Raw genomic sequence first — 18,726 nt, forward strand, 5'->3', positions numbered from 1 at the left:
ATTTTTTATGTTGAGCTCTAATTTTCAAATTATGTCTTATATTGAAAGGGCGAAGTCAGTGTACGTTGGAGGACTTCTTTTTTATTGTACTGGAATGGCCCTTATGGCATTAACACGAGCCAAGATAAGTGTTTTAGTTTTTAGTTGGACAGCGGGTATTATGTACTCCACGCTATTCACTATGCCATATCTACTGGTTGCTCACTATCATAATGTTTCCACAGTAAGTATTATAAATAAACTTAAGTTATTAAACAAAATAGCTCAAAGCACAAATTTACTACCATAAGTTCTTAATGCTAAGAAAATTCAAAATTCAGCCCACCTAATATAGTGTCTGGGAACCGGGGGGATTAGGACAGACCAGACAGATCACTTCGTTATGTAAGATCCCACATGTGGAATCGATTGTGGAGCACAGCGAAAACGAACGACACTTGGCAGAATTTAAAAATAAAAAATATTATCGATGTGTAGAGCGACACCGCTACAGCTAAAAGTACCAGTCTGACGGCGCCGCTGACGCCCCGATAATTTTTGTATTTAAATATTTATTATATTCTTGATCAGCAACACTACTCATAAAAAAAATATATGTAAACTCAAATATTTAATTCTTAAAACCGTACCTACCTAGGAAAAATTGTCAATTTCCCATGAAATAGTAATTTTTCCACAAAATAGTTAATAACACAAAAAAAAGTTGCATTCCTATTAAATAGTGGGACCGCCAACAATTGTATGTTGACTCTATTATCATTAACATTTAACATAGAGTAACACTAAGGGAGCAGCAACAGAGCATGTTAAAAGTTTGTGAATCGACCACTGCTCCCGCCCTATATTTATTTACATTCTTAAAATGGATGTGTTTTTGAAACGATAGAGGTAGAGGAAACACAAAAATAACATCCCGCGTTGGGACTCAAAATGGCTTTGCTCAGATTTCTGGCCAAGCTAGCAAGCTGGGGCGATTGCCAGCTATGAGCTTAACACTCAAGTAAATATTTGTGAACAATTTTAGATGTAATTTTACTAAAAATTAGCCTGGAGAGGAATATGAAAATATTGTTCTTACTATTTTAATAGTAACTTTACTATTAAATACGTCCGAAAATGAATGAATCACATAGTAAAGTATCAATTATTTAATGTTAATTATACGATTGCTATGTTTTCCAAAGTTTCCAAAGACAATGAAAAAGATCTCAACACAACACGCTTTGTACAATAAGTACATTAATTTAAGGGGTAATAAAAACAAAAACACTTTTAAACTAAACTTAGATAATTTACACTTGTAACCATATAAAAACAAAACGTAAAGTGCTCGCTAAAAAGAAGTCCCAAGAAAACAATTATTTTTTTTCGTACCATGACAACCCTTTCGTTCCGTTCCGAAACTAGAACAGGGGCAGCGGATTTGCAAAACCCCAGTAGGCTAGAATCGAAGCGATAATGAGATGCCATAACAAAATAATTTTTAACAAGTCAAATATGTTTCTATAAACCAACTCTGTTATGCAACAATGTTCTTAAAACATCAAAGAATAACTTTAAGTTATCGCAAAGTATTTTAAAAGAATTAATTTCAGTTCTGAAACCGTCATATCATTTGCACTTTAAGTTATCGCAAAGTATTTTAAAAGAATTAATTTCTGTTCTGAAACCGTTAGCCAAATGCTTGGCAAAAATTTTCCGTGAGTTGTTTTACGGAAGTTAACAGAGAGAACTTAAATTCCGTTCAAATCTTTTTCGGAAGTAAAAAGTGGAAGAGGACTGTATAGCTTTCCTGTTTTTTAAATTTATATCTGCTACTCGTAGAGTAAAAAAGTTTATTGTATTCTTTGAAAAGTATTTATTTATTGATTTATAGTTAACAATGAACTGCTAACTTACACATATATGCTAAAAATAAGTCTAACTTAAACTAAGTAAATATTATATGATTCAAGAAAAGCATAAAAGTTTGATGATATCCGATCAATAGAATTTTCCAAAGATATTGCAGGATATACTGCATTATAATTTGAACAAAGCACCCGAAAGGGCTCATGAAGGGCAAAGTTTGATATACAAATTGGCAAGTGAATAGGGCGAAAAGTACGAGTAAATCTTGAGGGAACAGCGATGTTAATATAGCTAAGGAGGAGACCAGAATGCACCTCACCTATGAGAAGCTTATGCAAAAAAATTAATCCGCTGCACATTCTACGATGTTTTAAAGACTTTAGATCAATCAACATTAACCTTGAAGAGTAAGGTGGCAAACGCCTCACTGGGTCCCAATTCAGCTGTCGAAGAGCAAATAATAAAAATTGCTTTTGGACTGACTTGATTAATTTTTGTTGATCAATATATTGAGGGCTCCAAACACATGCGCAGTATTCCAAAATATAAATAAAGAGTTAGTTGTTGTATAAGGGTCTTCAAACTCCTTGGACCAACGTTTTATGAAGGCTAAAACACCCTTAGCTTTAACAATAATGACAGAAATATGGCTTTTGAAACATATCTTGCTATCAAATAGGACACCTAGATAAGATACTTGCGTAATACGTTCTAAAGTACAGTTTCCAAGATGGTAAGAGTGTATGTGAGCTGAAGTCCGGTAAAAGGACATACATTTGCATTTAGTGTGATTAAGAAGCAACAAAATGTTGGAACACCATAATTGTAATTGATCAATGTCCGACTGTAGGCGAAGGTATGACATTTGGTCAGAGAATGATGGGCAAATTTTTACGTCGTCCGCATACATTAGAGTAGAGGAAAATGACACTACTTTTGGAAGATCATTAATAAAAAGAACGAAAAGTAGTGGCCCCAGATGACTTCCTTGGGGGACACCAGAAAAAACATTTACGACGGAGGGAAGTTGATTATTGAAGAGAACGCGTTAAGTTCTGTTTGAGAGATAGGCAGAAATCCAGTTAAGTAAATTAGGTGGAAAACCTAAATTTTACGGTTTAAAATTTTAAATCATAATTTTAATGTTTTCAAGAATATTTAATTTTTGAAATAGCTGCAAGTTTGCTTTCCTTAGCGCTGCTTTCCTGGTAGCGCTGCTTCTCCGGTGACGCGTTTCTTGTAGAACCTAGCTGGTACAGCTTCTCTAGTAGCACGTCTTTTGTAGCGCCTCATAAGTACAGATTCTCTGGAAGCCCGTCTCTTGTAGCGCCTCGCTAGTACAGCTTCTCTGGTAGCACGGCTCTTAAACAATTGTCCTCTGGTAGCACTACTACAGTACGCCCTTTGCTGCTCCTCGCTTCGTCTTGTTGTTTAGCGATCCTTGGTTTCGCGTTCAAGTGGTAAATCGAATTGTCTCCTCAGAATATTTAATTCTTGCAGCAATACAGCATTACAGCTCGCTCGTAATTTCAAAACACAGTGTTTGTCCTCGTTGCATTGCTCTCTGTAGTTTTGTGGTCGTCATTCATTTCTATTGTCGTCTCTTTTTTTCCTGTGTTCAGCTACAAAACGCAAAATTTTCTGCTTCGCGGCGACTACTCATTCAAGTAAATAAATAAATAAAATAAATAAATAATATAAATGTTAATCACGCGCTGGACGTCCTCTCTCGTTGATCACTTGCGTAACTCTTCTATAGACCGATACCGTCTATGTCCTAGGTTGATTTATTTGATTCTACTGATGCTATTAACTTAGCTATAGGGACTCAACATATACTAACTCCCACTCATACAATATTTTTATGTACTACCTGCAATAAAAAAACAACTTTTGGGAAAAGTTCATGCAGATAGCTTTAAAACTGAGAGACTAGTTTGCGTAGAAACGAAAGGACGCAGTGGAGGGGACAGTTCCGACCCTATAGAGTATATATATTTTTGATCAGCATCACTAGGAGAGTCGATCTAGCCGTCTGTCCTTCTATCTGCCTGTCCGTCTATCCGTCCGATTCTACGCAAACTAGTCTCTCAGTCGGAACGACCCGGACGACTATAGCATACAGGTCCCATAGGAACAATCGGGAAAATAAATAAAACAAAATTATACTTTGGCTTTTTTATAATTTTTTTCTTTTTGTTCTTCGACGTATAGCAATGGTTAAATATTTCAGAATATATTTTATTTTATTTTATTTTATTGATTTATAGTTAACAATGAACTGCTAACTTACACATATATGCTAAAATAAGTCTAACTTAAACTAAGTAAATATTATATGATTGAAGAAAAGCATAAATGTTTGATGATATCCGATCAATAGAATTTTCCAAAGATATTGCAGGATATACTGCATTATAATTTGAACAAAGCACCCGAAAGGGCTCATGAAGGGCAAAGTTTGATCTACAAATTGGCAAGTGAATAGGGCGAAAAGTACGAGTAAATATTGAGGGAACAGCGATATTAAATAGCTAAGAAGGAGGCCAGAGTTCACCTCACCTATGAGAAGCTTGTGCAAAAAAATTACTCCGCTGTACATTCTACGATGTTTTAAAGACTTTAGATCAATTAACAACCTTGAAGAGTAAGGTGGCAAGCCTCACCGGGTCCCAATTCAGCTGTCGAAGAGCAAATAATAAAAATTGCTTTTGGACTGACTCGATTAATTTTTGTTGATCAATATATTGAGGGCTTCAAAAACATGCGCAGTATTCCAAAATAGGGCGAACCATGGAAATGTAAAGATCCTTTGTTGTATACGGGTCGTCAAACTCCTTGGCCCAACGTTTTATGAAGGCTAAAACACCCTTAGATTTACCAATGATGACAGAAATATGGCTTTTGAAACAAACCTTGCTATCAAATAGGACACCTAGATCAGATACTTGCGTAATACCGCTCTAAAGTAGAGTTTCCAAGATGGTAAGAGTGTATGTGGGCTGAAGTCCGGTAAAAGGACATATATTTGCATTTGAACACCATAATTGTAATTGATCAATGTCCGACTATAGGCGAAGGTATGACGTTTGGTCAGAGAACGATAGGCAAATTTTTACGTCGTCCGAATACATTAGAATAGAGGCAAATGACACTACTTTTGGAAGATCATTAATAAAAAGAAGGAAAAGTAGTGGCCCCAGATGACTTCCTTGGGGGACACCAGAAAAAACATTTACGACGGAGGAAAGTTGATTATTGAAGACAACGCGTTAAGTTCTGTTTGAGAGATAGGCAGAAATCCAGTTAAGTAAATTAGGTGGAAAACCTAAATTTTACGGTTTAAATTTGATCAAAATCGAACGACTATATCATAAAGCTCCCATAAAAACAATAAAAATATAAAAAAAAAATTATTTTTATGTAACTTTTTATTTTGTAATTGCTTTAAATTCTCTTTGACTTATTAATAATTTAACAGTTCAGAATTACGCTTTTAATTCTATTGAAATCGCAAAACGATATCGAATAGCTGTCATAGGAACTACCGAATAATTGGTAGTACAGTGGCAGGTAGTACAAAAGTCTAAACGAGCCGGCTCGGAAGACTATAGCATATAGCTCCCATAGTAAAAATCGGAAAAATAAATGAAAAAAATTTATAGGTCTGTAGTTTTTTATTTTTTTTATTAGTAATGGTTAAATAATATAGAATTACGGGTTAAATTTCATGAAAATCGGACGACTATATCATATAGCTCCCTTAGGAACAATCGGTAAAAAATACAAAAAAATTATAGCTCTGCTGTTTTTTAATTTTTTTTTTAGTTCTTCGACATACAGTCGGTTAAATATTTTAGAATTACGGTTTAAATTTCAACAAAATCGGACGAATATATCATACAGCTCCCAAAGAAATAATAAAAATATATAAAATAACTATCTAATAATTGAGCTCCAAATCATCATAGCTTCAATGTTTTTTAACATATACGCAAGTAAATCATAATTTTAATGTTTTCAAGAATATTTAATTTTTGAAATAGCTGCAAGTTTGCGTTCCTTCTTGTTTTTATTACTTTTGGATTTAGTACTGGTTTAATATTTTAAAATTACGCTCTTAATTTTATTCAAATCGCAAAACGTTCCATAGGAACGATCAATAATTGAGCTCAAAATATAATTGATTCAATGTTTTAAAATATATACGCATATAAAACCAAAACCAAAAATTTCGGCTTGTCGAAGGTTGCTTCCTTTCTTGCAGTTATACATGTGCTAGGACTTTAATATCGCATCACAAATTCTATACAGCTCTTGACAAAATTAAAACGTATCTCTTTGGCACAAAACTATATCCTACATTTTCCCCGGACTTTTATTCCTATTTGCACATGCCGCGTTTATCTTTTCGTAAAAAAGACATTGCTGGGTTCCTTTATTGGTTAGGTTGGTGGTGACCCGTCAAACTCCGTGCTCTACTCTACTCTACAAGTTTTGACAGCCCACCAGTAAAATATTTTTCCAAATTCAAGACCTTAACGTTAAAAGCATTGAACATTGAACATTTACATACAGTAGTAACAGTACAGTAGTAGTAATCGCCTTTGGAAACTTGTTTGTGAATCGTAAAATTGAATTAATTTTTTTTGATTAATCCAAATTAAAATCAAGTTACAAACAATTGTGTTTTTAATAGTTTAATCATATTAAAGATTACCTGTTTATTTTCGTCGGGAATTGAATACGTTTCATCATCAGATCCGCAGGCACCATATGATCTTGAAAAAGCTTTCCCAGACTCGCCCCTACAATTTTTTGAGTCCGCATTTGCTAGTACCCACAGGGGTATTTCCGCAAAACTGGTTATTGTAAACGCAACACACATAATAAATATGATTGTTATTATTGAAAAAACGGCCTTTACGTGTCCACCCAATCGACGACCTGAAACCAAAGGGAAAAGCAAAGCTATGGTACATTTTGATTTCTTTTTACTTACCGATATCGGTTTCGTCCCAATTTAGTCCTCCCATTGAATAACCAAAAAATCCTCCTAGACCTGCCATGACGGTAAACGTAGACAGTCCTCTTGCGTGATCTTCTGGCAAACATACGTCTAAAAGATAAGCTCTAGCTGGACTTTGACAAGCATCAGCGTCAAGTCGAGAAGAACTGTTCCCAATACTGTAAAAAATATACCCCAGGCATGGGAAGATTTCGGTGGCGTTTGATGACTATGACTGACATTTTTCAAGTTCTTCAATTCAGAAAAATCATCTCGCTCATTTGCATTTCGATCTCCAAGCCAATATCCCAAGGTTTCGCCATTTGGAACCAAAAGAAGTCCTTAAAATAAGTAAAGACCGTGGATTAAAATTATTTAATACTTGGAAATGAGTATTTTCAACAAAAAACAAGGGGGAAAGCTATAGTCGAGTTCCTGACTATTAGATGCCTGTTACACAGGTAACAAATTTCAAAACCAATACTTCCACTGCCGAACTGCAACGTCAACACTACAAGCAAAGAGCGATCAGCACCCAACCTCCCTACAGCCTATCTTATGCAGAGCAGCGGCAAAGAACACACGAACATTTAAAACCGCTGTCGGAGCACACACAATGACAAGTTATCCGTGCAAACTACTCATACAAATTAAGTGCGAGCTTTTAGTAGTATGTATACTCTCCGCTGCTCTTCATGCACGAACGCTGTCTTTCAAACAGGCAGTGTGGTCTAAACAAAACATAATTGCCCATTACTTCTAAATTAATTGCTCGATTTTGAACATTTTTGTGTCTACCGATAGATACCCAAACATACACAAAAAGCCTGACAGATACGGTACATGTCACAGAGTGATTTTGCGATTCGTGGGCGTTGGATTATTGGATCCGTTTGAAAATAAATTTACGCTGCGTAGGAACAACTTAAAATGCACGTAAAATCACAAATCTCTAAGTTTTATAGTTTCCTATATTTCGACTTTCCTACGGACGGACAAACGGACAGTATTGGCTAGATCGACTTTGTTATTGATACTTATTGCGAATATATATACTTTATTGAGTCGGACGCACTTATTTTAACTTGTTACTCTACGAATAACGGCTATAAGAATTTTTCTTTGGAGAAATACGTGTGTTTTTTATGTTATCCTTTTACAAATTCCTCATCTTTCAGATGTTACTTCAGTTAGTTATCGCATACAAATAAAAAAATTTTTTATTGTATATTCTAAATGTACGTTATGTGACAATGTAGACGGACACTGGCTTATCTTTATCTTTTCAATAAAATTTACATAAAACCCTTTTTAAAAAAATGCATGACCTTAGCTCATATTTTTGCCCCAAATGTGTAAATTATGTATTGTCGTTGTTCCCGGTTGTCGCCGCAATCCGTGAGGAGAGGGTGATGACGTCACTGGTTGACTGGCTGGTCTTCTTGGTGAGCGACGTTTGAGCTTGGAGAATTCTTTCTCTGGGTGATGCACTGGCCGCCTGTGTTGGAGGGCTCCGCGCCGTTCCTTGCTATTGCAGAAATATGATGGGAGAATTTCTCTCCGTTGTTAACGGCCCTTAAGGTTCGATAATTAATTCAATAATTAATCAGCTTTTGCTATGCGCTCTTTATTAATATAAAAACAAGAAAGAAAGCAAGCTTCGGCAAGCCGAAGTTCATATACCCTTGCAGCTATTGCGAGAATTAAATATTTTTGAAAACATTAAAATTATGATTTACTTGCGTACATGTTTAAAAACATTGAAGCTATTATGATTTGCAGCTCAATTATTACACTCATATTTTATATATTTTTATTATTTCTATGGGAGCTATATGATATAGTCGCCCGATTTTGATAAAATTTAAAACATAATTCCAAAATATTTAACCATTACTATATGTCGAAGAACTAAAGAAAAAATTAAAAAACAGCAAAGTTATAATTTTTTTTTTGTATTTTTTTTTTCGTCCGATTTTTATAAAATTTAAACCGTAACTCTGAAATATTTAACCATTACTATATGCCGAAAAATTAAAAAACAGCAAAGTTATAATTTTTTTGTATATATTTTTTCGATCGTTCCTATGCGAGCTATATGCTATAGTCGTCCGATCCGACTCGTTACGACTAATATACTACCTGCAATAGAAAGACAACTTTTGGGAAAGTTTCATGCAGATAGCTTTAAAACTGAGAGACTAGTTTGCGTAGAAACGGACGGACAGACGGACGGACAGACGGACATGGCTAGATCGACTCTCCTAGTGATGCTGAATATATATATACTTTACAGGGTCGGAAATGTCTGCTTCATTGCGTTGCAAACTTCTGACTGAAATTATAATACCCTTTGCAAGGGTATAATAAAACTGAACTTATACATAAGCTGTTCTTTGGCTGAACGTGGCCGGCAGCCGGCCCCTAAAGGCGTCTATGCTGTGTCTGCCATTAAAACACTAGGGTGATCCAAGAAGAACCCCAGATTTCTACCGACTTATAAGTTCCCCATTAATTGTGTTAACTACTCCCCTCTTAGAAGTATGACCGTAATTGGTCATCTGCAATTTATAGACGGCCTGTTGTACTTCCTGCGCCGCTCGTTTCCTACTCAACACTCGGAAAAGTATGATAGAGCAGCTAATTAGGATGCTGATTTCGACGCCGACAGCGAACCAGATGTTGGTGACTCCAGCCGATTTCACCTCCTCCTTAAGCCCTCAGATAACCTCCAAGTTTTCGTTGTTCATTCTTTGGATAAGTGGCATACTCAGCATTGGATTATGGCCGGTGATGTTTAGCAAGAGAGAGGTCACCATGCCCGGTGTCTTTTTATAGCTTCACGTTGATTCGAATACTTAGTGCCATTGATGAAAGCTACTCGCTCGAACGTAATAATATGTGAGCCGTTGGTAGTCATCTCGGGGCCATCGGCAGTGCTGACCCGAGCTGGACACTCGTTGATAATTAGTATCCCGTCATCTACCAGTGTGATGGGGCTTAAATGGCTGGCCTGCGTTTCGCATTGTGCTGTACCACCCGCATGTAGGCCTCGAGCGTAAGTTGTTAATACGGATTCGGTGACTGCTAGGACATCATTGTTGCGTTCGGTTACTTTAACCTTTAATTTTAGGATATGCAATGAGCATATGGATGATATTACTTTATAATTTTATTGACCGTCTCCGTGAGCTTGTTGACTTTATCCTGAGTTGGCGAATTGATGATTACCTGCCTGTTATTTGACTCTATCAGTTGAGACTCGGACATTTTAAGCATTTCAAGGTCAGATGCGTCAGGAGTTCCCGCTGTACCTAAGAAGTCTAGAATCCTGGCCATCTTATGGTGCACTTATAATACTACACTTTCAGTGTCCACCTCTAGCAATTTTCGCATGTCCGACTTTGGGAATAAATCGGATAACTTAGCAGTTTCTTCTATCATAGCTGAGAATTCCGTCAATTTGCTTGAGTGCCGCAAAAAATGTCTCTGTTCCCACCCCAGTGCTATTCCGTCTGTGATAGAGATGCATTGGGCGTGGGAGTAGTCTGTCACTCTAGCTTTAACTACAGCTAACGTAAATAATATAATTCCTGCGATCCTTTAAGAAAGCGAAAAATTAAAACTACTGTGCATTTATATGGAAAATATGTGTAAGTGTGGGGTGCATGTGAACCGTATAAAAAACAAGAAGGAAAGCAAACTTCGGCAAGCCGAAGTTCATATACCCTTGCAGCTATTGCATTAATTAAATACTTTTGAAAACATTTAAATTATGATTTACTTGAGTATGTGCTAAAAAAAACATTGAAACTATGATGATTTGCAGCTCAATTATTAGATAGTTATTTTATATATTTTTATTATTTCTATGGGAGCTATATGCTATAGACGTCCGATTTTGATAAAATTTATACTATAATTCTGAAATAATTAAACATTGCTATATGTCGAAGAACTAAACAAAAAATTAAAAAACAGAAAAGTTATAATTTTTTTTCATTTATTTTTCCGATTGTTCCTATGGGAGCTATATGCTATAGTCGTCCGATTTTGATGAAATTAAAACCGTAATTCTGAAATATTAAACCATTACTATATCTCGAAGAACTAAACAAAAATTAAAAAACAGCAAAGTTCTAATTTTTTTTCATTTATTTTTCCGATTGTTCCTATGGGAGCTATATGCTATAGTCGTCCGATCCGGCTCGTTCCGACTTATATACTACCTGCAAAAGAAAGACAACTTTTGGGAAAGTTTCATGCAGATAGCTTTAAAACTGAGAGACTAGTTTGCATATAAACGGACGGACAGACGGACGGACAGACGGACATGGCTATATCGACTCTACTAGTGATGCTGATCAAGAATATATATTCTTTATAGGGTCGGAAACGTCTCCTTCACTGCGTTGCAAACTTCTGACTGAAATTATAATACCCTCTGCAAGGGTATAAAAATTGAAAGGGGTTTTATCTGAGGTTGCCGTTCCCATGTCTGCTTGTACGCGCTCTTCAGTGTACAGTTGGGCTAGTTTATTCCCTAACCTTTTGTTATTTTTAAGGTATACGTTTTCTACTACCTCAAAAATTCAATTTTGTGTGGTTGGGTTGCACCTATCTAAATTAGCTTGTTGAGCTTTTCGATTTGGAATCTAATTGCCAACTTTTGTTCGTCGTTGGCTGAGTGCATAGCATCATTGGGTTGCACATTTGTGACTGAGTGTAGCGTTTTATTATCTCTACCGTGGCTCTCATGACGAGCCGGACGGTGACACTTATTTGTTTATCAATTAGGGTGCCGTTAGGGTGCTGTGAAATCGTTCCACTTGCCCATTGGAGCTACTGTGTAAAGGAGGTGCGTTAACGATGTCTATGCCATATTGGTTTTTTAGCAATGAAGTTATGGTCTCCGAATTGAAGGATGCCTCTTTGTCGCAGTATATGGTTTTGGTTTTAGGAAAAAAACTCACAAGTTGTATGATGGGGCCACATACGTCTACTATTGCCCTAGAAGGTAAAGGTTGCACTATGGCGAACTTTGAAAATTGTCAACACAGGTTAAGAACGATTTTTTATCAGTGGAGTAAATATCAATATGCAGCATTTCGCCCGCATACGAAGGGACTGGTGTGACCCCCAAATCCTGCTTCTTGGGGTGTCTTTTGTATTTCGCCTTGGTGCATGTTTAGCTTAGTCGAGCTTAGTCATTTTTGGAAAATAGTAATCCTGAAGGACTTGTTTCACATTTTCCTGAGCAGCCCTGTGGACGTGGTTGTGCTCGCATGCTATAACTTCTGTCTGCTCGTTTGCATCATTCACAAATCTTTTGCAATGCCAAAACTAAGTTACCCGGAATTCCATCACCAAAACATGTTGGATGCAAGCTAATGTATGGTGGTCACAGTGGATGGCGTTCACAACATTCACGTTAACTACTTCTTTAACTAACTCGAGCAAGGAATCTTTGTTATTGAAATGGATTATGTGACGGGTTTTGCTTTGTGCCGATTACAAAACAAACTGAATCAAACTTATCTTCTAAGTTCAGGGATTCATTTATTGAGGCTAGAGAATGAGATTTGTACATTACAAGCAAAACACATTATTAAACCTTTTGCTGTATGTTACGTCGGTGTGTTATTGCCCAGTCCAAAGGACTTAGGCCGAGGGAGTTGGGTCCTGGGTAGGCACGCTGGGTGCTGGCTCAGCTCGCCGGATGGGGTGGGTTCTTTGGAAACCACTCCCTCCCCTACATAACGAGAATAAATTTATCGTGCCTTAGGAAAAAGATAGAGATCGTTCAGTTCGTTTTGTCATTTCTCGTCGCTGCCCACAAGCTTCTCAAGTAGCTAGTTCGAGCGCTTGACCGAATTTCGATCGGCAGCGTGTGGCTGTTTTACCCTGCCCCTTCATACCTCCCTTATGCCGATGGATCGCCGCCGGCCACTGCAATGCGATCCCCTATTGTCAATGTCGTCAGTCGAAAGTTACGTCATTGTTCTTGACCCGAGCATTTCCATTTGCGCCAGCTCCCCCTTTTATAAACGTTTACCAACACATTATTGAGTTCTGCTTCATATTATAATTTATTGAAAAGATTTTTCATTTAAAAGGTACGCATTTAATTGGCAAATAAAAGAGTAAATTAGGGTGCCAAATTAATTAAATTGAGAAATATTCTACGCGGTGTATATAATATTTGTATTAACGTATAATAAAACTGTTGAGAATGAATAAATTTTTAAGAATAATATTTTTGAGTTAATTCATAAAAATAGGTATATACGCATATGTGTAAATATATATATATATATTCAAGTTAATTTGCTTGAAAGTAAGTCGAACGCAACTCACTTACCCCTTTTTATTTCCATCGACGAGAGCTCTCATTGTGGTATTCTGGGTTTGGAAAATTAATTATACACATATGCATAAATATATTTGTATTAGTGCAAATTCACTAACCATTATTGATAAAGTGTTGGATTAATTTATATAAAAAAATTATGCTAATTGTCATTTCTTGGGCAATTGCGCGATGTTGGTCTTATTTTACAAACAGAAGAAAAAAAGAAGTTATTCGCTTTATTGCGATACGAATTGCGAGGAAGAGAAGAGTGAAAACGGCACTCGCGACGGTTGACGGTAGCACTTCTAGCTGAGGTTTCTTCTGGTGGTTCCAATTACAAATAAAGACTTTGGTCTTTGGCTTGCATTTAATTGTTTGTTTATTATTGATGGGTGTTGTTGGTTGTTTTGCCGAAATTGAAATAATAATAATGAAGTAATTGTCATTTTTGCACGGGTTGATATGTTAGTGCTGGCTCCTTTCTGGCATATTGGCGGTGGCAGCTATGATTTTCTCCAGCTCGTGTCCGTGGTCCCGACGACTCTGCACAGATCGCTTGTACATCCGGAGGAAGTTCAGAATCAACATAAGGATCAAGAGTCCAGTAATGAGGCACAAAACATTGTAGACTTTGGTTATGTCCTCCTTGTGGTCTACAATTTCGACGTTGTTCACCACGTTTGCCGTGTTGTCGGATGCCTTCGAGGTTGTAGATCCCATGATATATAAGTTATATTTCTATCAGGTTCCAAATTCGATCACTCGGATAAGTCCTCCGCGATTACTGTTTTTGTCAGTAGAGGACTTAACGCGGTTCCGCGGTTCTTCCTGTCTGGACTCCCGATTCTCAATTATCTTGGACTATGGCTGCCCGATTCACAATGATCTTGGACTGTGATTTACCGATTCGCAATTATCTTGTACTGTCTCCATTCGAACCTAAGGTGGGGGCTCTTTTATACCGGTGGTATTGCTTCCGGGTCATCTAAGGGTTCCCACTTAGGTACAGCATTTCCCCCTTTTCTGGCTTAATGGCCCACTTCTGGATTCTGCTAGGTTTCATATTAATTGCTGCGTACACCTATTGCCTGCTGTATGTTCTTATGAATTGCTTACTCTGACCAATTCGTTGCTGGTTACTGTATTGGGCAATTTCGGTGTTTCGCCACCTGCACTTCACGGTGTCTTCTGTCTCTGGTTATTGTACCTATTTCTTTCTTGTTTTATTTCTTACCCCGCTCCCGTAACACGCTCGAGGGTCGTCGATGCTGATTCAGCATGGAATGCACTCGCAAAAAAAACTACGAGGAGCGATTGTAATTAGGTTGTTATTGCCCTAACGTGTGGCCTCGACCCATACCCTGGGATTTAGGAGTCTCACTCTCTATTGTCTGAGATATCCGGGCTATTAAACAATTATTATTAATGATAACAAATTAATTTGCACTCAACAAAAAAAAATAGAAAAAGGTCAGGTGACAAATATATATATATTTTTTTTTGTTTTTATTTATTTGATAAGACATGATTTTTTTTTTTTTTACATTGACAAACGCCGTCTTGCCGGGGTCGGCTCGTAGTCGTCTTCATCTTCGGTGTAGACACGGTAGTCTGGAGAAGGTTTCGAAGTTTCTTAGTCTTCCGGTTACCCCTTTCGTGTTCTTCCTCTTGTGCCGTATTAAAGATACGGGCGCGAACCTCCTCGTACTCTGCCTTACGCTGATACCATGTCTTATGAGACGATATCTGTGCGGGGCTTGAGGTCGCCTCTTTTATTGTCTCGGGGTGTCGTTTTTCTGACCGGTCGTCCCCGGCTCCCCGATCAGACCGTAATAAAGAAGAGTGAGTATAGTTTTAAGAGTCGTTTTTACCACAATAGTGACACTGCGTTGCATGGAATGTTCCGTCTACAATTTTACGGTGGCGATAAAATTCCGCCGGCTTATTGCACGTATAGCAAAGGTATGTATGAAACGGGGACGTGCATTCTCTTCCGGGTTCTGTTTCCATTGACTCCAAGGTTTTCTTGTCCAAGTTTTGACGAAATGGATTTCCTCTTGCTGGCTTTATCATTTCAGCACCATTCGGTGCCGGTTGTTCTGAATAGCCTCTACTTGGTAGTCATCGGCCTCGTATCCTTCTTCCGATTCATTTATGATCTCGTTAACGTGCCGCGGGCGCGACCTCTTGTCCTTCAACCATTTTTCGACACGTATTCCTTCCCTCTTAAACTCGGCTAATGTAGATATGCTTGACGACAACAAAAAGACTTCCATTTGAGAATTTAGGTTCTCTTTCAATATCTCCACAAGGTTGGATTCTGGAATCTTATTTCTTAGTTTAAACTACAAATTGTGCATCGCAGAAATATAATCCTCCAAACTCTCGTTTTATCCCTGTCGTCGTTCCATTAATTCTTTTATGGTGACATAGTCGTTCTCAGATGTCCAAAAGGCTCTGGTCATTGCTCGGCTTAACGAGTGGTACCCAAAATCATGGTCGTCCGCTTTGTCTTCGAGCATATGCCAAGACCATTTGCTGGCGGATCCAGGGAGTAAACAGTGAAATTCTCGGAATACGTGTTCATCTGTATACCCATACATTGCTTTCATGCGATCTACTCGGAAGAGAAAACTTTCTATTGACATCCCTCGGCTGGTCCCATCAAATTTAAGATTCCACTTATCCAATCTAACGTTCCGGTTCTCTGTTGGTCGGTGCTCAGCGCCCGATATTTCCCATGCACTGTTGCAGTTTCGTCTGCCAGAGTCATTCTGATTATGTTGGTCCAGCGAATTAAGCCCTGGCGGCGGTGCTGACCCCGAAACTCCTGTTTCGGTGTTAAGTTGACGCTCACAGCGGCTCAAATGTGCCGGCCGAGAAGCGCTGTTTTATGCAGGCATGTCTCCGGCTGTTTGTGAATTATCTGATTGTGATTCACTAATACAACAGCAGTTTTATTTGACAATTATATTATGAATAGAATACAGAAATTTTTAAATCGGGTTCGCTGGCATTGGTCGTTGTTTATGGGTCAAGAAACCGTTCGAAATTAAGCCCCCAAGAAGTTATAAAAACAAAGGTTCCTAAATAAGTGAATTTTATGATAGGATTTAACTGGTCTCCACCGGAGATACCAGTTCCATTCATGTCCTTCTAACCTCTTCCCAGGACTACAGCCTCCACCGGAGTGCTGATTCCCCGTAGAAGGAACTGTCCGAAACCCCCTCCCGCCCAGTCGTCGGAAACAGGTAGACTTGCTCACAGACAGCCGAATAGAGCTTTATTTCAGACAGACGAAAGAAATGGCCTCCCTGTTTCCTCTCTCTCTGGACTCGAACCTCTCGAGCGACCTGGTTCATGCCTAGTACAAGCGGATAGCGTCGGTTAGAGAGATAGATTCAGTCCTCCCGCCCTTGTATTGGTGGGATCCGTACAGACTCAAACCTCTTGAGCGACCTGGTTCTTGTCTGGTTCAAACGGATAGCGTCGATTTGTACGGATCTGGTCTGTTCGCCCCCTCCCCCCCTCTTGGTCAATCGGTTTCCTCTGGACTCGAACCTCTCGAGCGACCTGGTTCTTGCCTGGTTCAAGCGGATAGCGTCGGCCAGAGAAAACCCAAAAAAATTAAGTTGGTTCCCTAAAAATGCTATGTTGGTCTTGCACGTGATTTGATAATATTATATAAGGACTATAAAATTTTCAATTAAAACGCATTAAATTTTTCTATTAATAAAACAGAGACAAATGATTTTACTAGATATTGAAAAGAGTTGCACGGCTATTCTGAGACAAGGTTCCGATTGCGAGGCCTCTCAATTCAGACTGTCGCTGAAGTTGGGGACTTTATATGTGCAAAAAAAATTAAATTAAATATACCTGCGAAGAGGAATTTTAGGTGGGACACAAACTATTTTTGATCTTTGTTCCGAAAATTGAAAATTTTGTCTGGCAAGTAATTTTTCAGATATGTCCTACATCCGGTATTCCGATTTTGAAATCGTAACCTTTAATACGTAAAACAAAAAATCTTCAGATGTTAAAAGTCCTAGTTCTAAAGATGCGAAGAATCCTCCGTTTGGCGCCAAAGGACTTGGGCCGAGGGAGTTGCGTCCTGGGTAGGCACGCTGGGTGCTGGCTCAGCTCGCCGGATGGGGTGGGTTCTTTGGAAACCACTCCCTCCCCTACATAACGAGAATAAATTTATCGTGCCTTAGGAAAAAGATAGAGATCGTTCAGTTCGTTTTGTCATTTCTCGTCGCTGCCCACAAGCTTCTCAAGTAGCTAGTTCGAGCGCTTGACCGAATTTCGATCGGCAGCGTGTGGCTGTTTTACCCTGCCCCTTCATACCTCCCTTATGCCGATGGATCGCCGCCGGCCACTGCAATGCGATCCCCTATTGTCAATGTCGTCAGTCGAAAGTTACGTCATTGTTCTTGACCCGAGCTTTTCCATTTGCGCCAGCTCCCCCTTTTATACCAACACATTATTGAGTTCTGCTTCATATTATAATTTATTGAAAAGATTTTTCATTTAAAAGGTGCTCATTTAATTGACAAATAAAAGAGTAAATTAGGGTGCCAAATTAATTAAATTGAGAAATATTCTACGCGGTGTATATAATATTTGTATTAACGTATAATAAAACTGTTGAGAATGAATAAATTTTTAAGAATGATATTTTTGAATTAATTTATAAAAATAAAAATTTATAATAATAATATCTTACAGGACTTTAAATTTAATGTATGAGGATTAGATAGATTAATGTTGAGAATAAATAAATTTTTAGGAATAATATTTTTGAGTTAATTTATAAAAATAATAATTTATAATAATAATATCTTACAGGACTTTAAATTTAATGTATGAGGATTAGATGTATATCTAAATGTTTAAGTTGCACATAGATCTAGGCATATACGCATATGTGTAATATATATATATATATTCAAGTTAATTTGCTTGAAAGTAAGTGCTAGAGTGGCTTAAGTCTGGGTAAGAAAATATATTTGTGCAGTGCTCATTCCATTGTATTTGTTTTGATAAGGGTAATTTCCCATTGAGCTGTTCTGTAAAGGTCGGATTATGGAGGTATTGTATGGCTCCAGTGGAATGTAAGTATAACACTAAATTTTCAATAAAGTTGGCAAATCGTTAGCCATCTCAATCTGGCTTTTTCTTAAAAGTTCTGGTCGATTAGAAGACCCACATTTCCGTATTTATAATTAAGCCTTTACTTCATTTTAAAGAATCTTCCTTAATGCTTTTTTAATAAATAGTGGCCAATCTTCCGGATTTCCATTAAAGTCTGGCAAGTCTATTAACTTTCTAGGCTGCACATCAGAATGTCCTTGCATAAAAGGATCGTTTACGTTGAAATATTGGTAGGATATACCCTGTTTCCCACAGAATCATGACTACTATTCATAAATTGTCCATACATACCAAGATCTCCCTCCATTGACGTGCTACCGCTTAATGTTGCTACCCTGTGTAACCAGGGTGGATGTGT

The 18,726-nt window shown here is 37.7% G+C and overlaps 1 protein-coding gene across 1 annotated transcript in view; it reads left to right on the top strand.

Moving 5' to 3' along the window:
• The window catches only part of LOC128265176 (proton-associated sugar transporter A), a 165,419-nt gene that overhangs the window by 66,425 nt on the left and 80,268 nt on the right, over nucleotides 1-18,726 (top strand). Inside the window, exon 3 of the mRNA XM_053001030.1 lies at nucleotides 49-223. Within this exon, the coding sequence (XP_052856990.1) occupies nucleotides 49-223 (175 nt within the window). The remainder of the gene's footprint in view (nucleotides 1-48; nucleotides 224-18,726) is intronic.

The sequence above is a fragment of the Drosophila gunungcola genome, unplaced genomic scaffold (genome assembly GCF_025200985.1).
Source record: "Drosophila gunungcola strain Sukarami unplaced genomic scaffold, Dgunungcola_SK_2 000098F, whole genome shotgun sequence".
NCBI classification, from domain to species: Eukaryota; Metazoa; Arthropoda; class Insecta; order Diptera; family Drosophilidae; genus Drosophila; species Drosophila gunungcola.